Raw genomic sequence first — 5,188 nt, forward strand, 5'->3', positions numbered from 1 at the left:
GCCTCATTGTCGACACAAGTCATATTCTGCTTGTGGATCATGACAAAGACAAAGTGCTGGGACCAGCATCCAGCACTCAAAGTTTGACGCGGTCCAAGAGAATAAAACTAGCTGAGACATTGTTTCAGTGGGCATGGAACAACTTTCGGTTGCTTGTCTTCAAGTCCAACAACTTTAGATGGTCCCTTTGTTTGAGAATTGATTCTATTACAGTACATCTCCTTATAATTAACATTTTATAAATAAATAAATAAATAAATAAAATGAGTGAAAGTAGAATAAGATGGTTTCATCGTGTGTATGGAAGACCATTGACAGCATTTGAAATGTTTTAAAAGCTGATAAGAACAGATACCACACTTGATCTTATCCAAAAGGCCGAGAAAGGTATACTATCTGACTGAAGCTTGGGATTCTTTGGATGGATTGAATGTTAATTTAATTTGGATTCGTAGAGCTAAATTTGGTGTGTATTTGGAGCATCTGTATAGCAACAAGCTTCCTCCTTTGTAACTTTTATTCTCAATAAATCTTGGTTAAATTTTCTCAAAAAAAAGAAGTTTTAAAAACATTCATAATTTAACATTAAATAGAACAGAATGATGAGAATCTAAATCATGGTTTTTAAAACCGACCTGGAGATCAAATAGGTCATGGGTCTGGTTATCGGGTCGAACGGTTGGCCCGTTCTGACAAAAAATATTAAAAATAAAAAATAGTCAAAACCGTTCGAACTGATAACCGCCCGATTCATCAGTTTACTGACCAAATCAACGGTTCTTTGAGAAAATCCGATTTTGGAGGAAAACAGAACCAGTCACCTAACCGTTCCCAATTTTTCCGATCCGGTTCGATTTTGAAAACCATCATCTAAATAACTCCAATAGTTTAATAAAATCTGAAGGAACCAACGGTTATGAACATATGTGAATATAATATAATCACATGATGGCTTCTGTTTGTGGTTCGAAACACAGAACCACAGGAAAATTGCAGTTATATGAAACAGCTGCGGTCCCTATAATTGTTGTCCTCTGTAAATGCTGATATCTTATTCTAACCTTTGTTCACATTTGTAGGCTTCTGTTCAATCATTCTGCATGGCCCTTGACCGCATATTTCATACATTGTGGGTCCCACTTATATGGTGGGCCCCAGTTTCATAACAAGATATGCGGTGTCAGATGTTGTTGGTAAGTGTTGGAAGGTATTTTGTTGGCAGGTGGTCTCAACTCTATAATCATATCTATCTGTATGTTACCATAATACACGGTGACATGGAAAGTGACTAATTACAGGAATATTACATTAATTATGAAATCTGAGACGGATAATATGAAATAGCTATTATTAACAAACAGGATTCCACATAAAATATTTCCAAAAATGCCATATCTGCATGTTGTTTTACCAAAAATAAATAAATAAATAAGGCTCAGTTTGGTTCTAATAATGGGTCCATCTTCACTATAGCTCCTGGTTCCATGGAGAGTTAATTTGATTGAATTGCCCATGGTATTTTTGCAGAAACTGGAAACAGCCTCTAAATTCAGATAAGCATCGACAAAAACAGCTAACCTAAAACTGTTGTCTAGACCAAAGATTTCTAGGACACAACAAGAGGTGATTGAAGAAGCCAAACAAACAAGGGGAAGATGCTTAAGAATTCATGGGCATCTACATTGGGAAATCCTGAACCAATCACCAACAAGAATTCATGGGCATTTACAGTGAAAAATCCTCAGTTGCAGTTCTCGAGATTGAGGTTACACACTCAAAATGGGAACTTAAGGAAGCTCAAGTCAGAGATGAAAAATACAGAAAGATCTACATCTACGAAGGAGGAAAAAGATAGTTTCTTAGTGCAGATTCTCCAAAATATTGATGGTTGTTACTTATACAAGATGCTTAGAGATGACCTTGATACCTAGACTAACATTCCATTGATTTCACCAATGAAATTTACCAAGGCTAAAGCTTGGCCCTGTTGGATATTCTTAATAATTGAGTATATTGACTTTGATCTAAAGCCAGACATCTTTCCTGACTAGGGGAAAAGTAGTGAAGATCCAATTCAAGAAGGCAACTTTCAGCTAAAAGACCATTTAGATGCAGCTCATCAACATCAGCCATGGAATTTACAGCCTGCCTTTATGGTGTATGATCCAAACCAATAAAACCAATACAAAAAGAAAGTGCATGCTCTTTCTAAACACTGCACAGTATATGATTAAACTTCGAAAAATAATAAACTGAACTTAGACACTGGAAATGGAACTCTCATTAAGATAAAACAGAAAGTAAACTTCTAATATTTCTGTACAATATGCTTTTCTTACAGGTTGTAGCTAACATGGTTTGTAAGATAAGTTAACTTATCCATTTTGAAACCACCTTACATTAAAAAGGAAAGAAGAAACAATGAAAAGAAAAAAAAAAAAAAACAAGAGATGGTTACTCTGCTGATGATTCATTCCTTTGCCTGCGCATCCGAGCTCCCCATGACATATTTCTCCTTGAATCCTTGTACATTGTCCTTCTCTTCAACTCTGAAAGTTGAGACTTCCAACGACTTCTCCAGTCATCTCTCTCTTCCAATCCCTAATTAGAAAAGAAATTCCAAAATCAGAACAAAACAAGATTGGACATTCAAACCTGAAGATACAGTAGTCGCATTTTAAAGGCATGAAAAATTTACAACATGAATGTGTTAACTGTTAAGGAAATCGAACTTAGAAGATACAAACCAATCAAAAGAAATTAATGGAGGATCAAATATCCGAGAAATTCGAAATAAATAAGGTTCAAATATTTAATTAAACATCAAGCCTTCAATCTCACAAAATAATAAGTTTTATGAAATTAACAAGTAGAAAATAGACAGAAAATAATACATGGATCCAAGTATTATGGGATGAAGGGAGAACAAAAAACTGCATTGCATAAAGAACAACAAGAAAAAGAAAACCTGAACCTTATGCAGATAAATGACAAATTCCGATATATACTAAAAAGAATGTCAAATCCTGCAAATAGATACATACAAAAAAACACGGAAAATCTGAAAACAGAACAGATGAATGCTCAAGTCAGTAAAAAGACACAAGACAATCAAAGATTAAGATAATAATAATTAACATGGCAAGTTCTAATTGCTCTCAAGCTTAGAGCAATGAAAATCAAATAACTATTAATAAGAATAAATATAAAACTATCTGCTAATAGGAGATCGTCACAAAGCTTGTTCATGAACAAGCAGGAGAACCCATAATTCAGAAAAGGAACATAAATTCCGCAAAGCCAACCTACTCCAAATCTAATAACTAAAGAATGCATACATAAACTTGAACATTCCCAAAAACCCAGATCAACCGATACCAAATTTTGACAACACGATGCAAATTCGTTGTACAGAGGTCATCAGAAACAGATCGAAAAAAGTACCTCATCATATTGGTATTGTTTACGGGCCGAGAAAGTGAGATGCAAACCCCTGGCCAAATCTCTATCATATAAAGCTCTTCTGCTGGGATCAGACAACACCTCGTACGCCTCCTGAATTTGAATAAACCTCCTGGTATGCTCATCTATCCGGTCCGGTGGCGACACGTCAGGATGGTACTTCCTCGCCAACTGCTTGTAAGCTTGCTTGATTTCCGAAGAGGTCCCACCTTGTGAAATCCCCAGCAACTCATAGAAACTCATCCCTGAACTTTCAGTGACGAAACCATCGTTAATGGCGGCCTTTGTTCTGAAAGACCCACCACGGTTTTCGATGAAGAAACTAATTTTGGGCTTTTGGGTATTGAGGAAAACGCAATTACAAGTCTCACTCGTCGATCTTCTGCTCAACGGTATCGGCTTTATGCAAAGATCGAAGTTAACACCGCTTCCAGAGATGAACCCACAAGTCATATTTTCTTGCCCTCTGTTTCTTTCCGTGTATTATAAGGGAGTGTTCCCTCTGTTTTCTTTCGTGTATATCGCCTTGCTTTATAAGGGAGTGTTCTCAGTTCTATAGCGTTGATTGATGAGAAATTGAGGTTGTTTTCTGGGCCGATGCGTTCGCGCTACGTCGAACAGGGGTTAAGTACTACGGACAAAAATGGATAAAAATGTGTGGACTGAATCGAGCACCTTACATCTTAATGTCCGTAAAAGTCCCCAAATTAAGAAAAGAAAGGATAATTGGACTCTTCCGACGGATTTCCGAGATGGAAAGTGAAAACCTGCAAGAAGGAAGATAAGTGAAAGACAGACCCCAGAGTGATATCCCGACTTTGGAACTCTGATGTTCAAATTATAAGTTGGGGCGTTTATTCGATCAACACGTGGTCACATTTGTTAGATCAAAGTGACATGTTTAAGTGAAGCAAATCAGGTGGTTGATTGGCTAACTCGCAATTTCCCATCTTATCGTCCAGTGCCAAAGGATCTCGGTCATATTTATTTTTTTGATTCCTGGAAAGGAGGACTACCCCGCGTGTAACCGTGTATGTAGAGAAAGCCTAGGCCCACTCTCGACCAAGGTAGGTATTAGGTAAATCAGATGACCGTATGGCCAAGTTGTTGTTGCTTGTTAAACGTGGATCTGTGTTGGTTGTGTTTCTTTTGATGTGAGTTCAGCTTGGAAAGATGTGTTTCTACTGGCCAGGATATGCTTCTACCGTGGCATCCGAGGTGTTGTTGCCATGCGTCGCAATCATGTTGGTGGTTAGTTCGACCCCCATCACTTACCCCCCATTTTTCGAAGCTGAGGTGCTTCTTCTTGTCAAGCACTCCGATGCAAGGTTCATTTCATGTTTTTAATCTATACAGTCTTTCAAGTGTCGGTTCGGAATCATTTTAATTCAAAAGTGGATGCTAAAAATGCGCTTAACTCATTTTGCTTCACCAATTCTCACCATTGATATTGGATCAATTAATCCTGGCCATTGGAGTTACTTATCAATAGTTTCCAAGGGTGGAGGGGTCTATTTATCGCTTGTCGTTCTTGGTTGGGTCCTGTGTTGGGGTCAAAGAGCATTGCAACAGAGGCTTCATCAGGTCATTCTTCCCTTTCTTCGAGCTTCCAGACTCGGCCGGCCTCTTTCTCACCAAACCTCGATTTCCGAACAGTTGTTTACTCCGACTCAATTGGTGATGGCCAACTTACAAAATCTTAGGGCTAAATAGCATGTTCCGGAAT

General features: G+C 37.8%; 1 protein-coding gene and 1 pseudogene across 1 annotated transcript; both read right to left on the reverse strand.

Annotated features, from left to right (window-relative positions):
- Positions 1-262: 262 nt before the first annotated feature.
- Positions 263-391, reverse strand: LOC148801268 (U2 spliceosomal RNA; annotated as a pseudogene).
- A 1,867-nt stretch (positions 392-2,258) lies between these two features.
- LOC104609438 (chaperone protein dnaJ 20, chloroplastic-like) lies at positions 2,259-4,281 on the reverse strand. The gene is made up of 2 exons (XM_010275763.3): positions 3,445-4,281; positions 2,259-2,601 (listed from the first exon to the last, which is right to left on the reverse strand). The coding sequence occupies exons 1-2, from the start codon at positions 3,913-3,915 to the stop codon at positions 2,455-2,457; spliced, it is 618 nt and encodes a 205-aa protein (XP_010274065.1). The 5' UTR covers positions 3,916-4,281; the 3' UTR covers positions 2,259-2,454.
- Positions 4,282-5,188: the final 907 nt, after the last annotated feature.

This window comes from Nelumbo nucifera, chromosome 3 (genome assembly GCF_055504915.1).
Source record: "Nelumbo nucifera cultivar China Antique chromosome 3, China Antique-T2T, whole genome shotgun sequence".
NCBI lineage: Eukaryota > Viridiplantae > Streptophyta > Magnoliopsida > Proteales > Nelumbonaceae > Nelumbo > Nelumbo nucifera.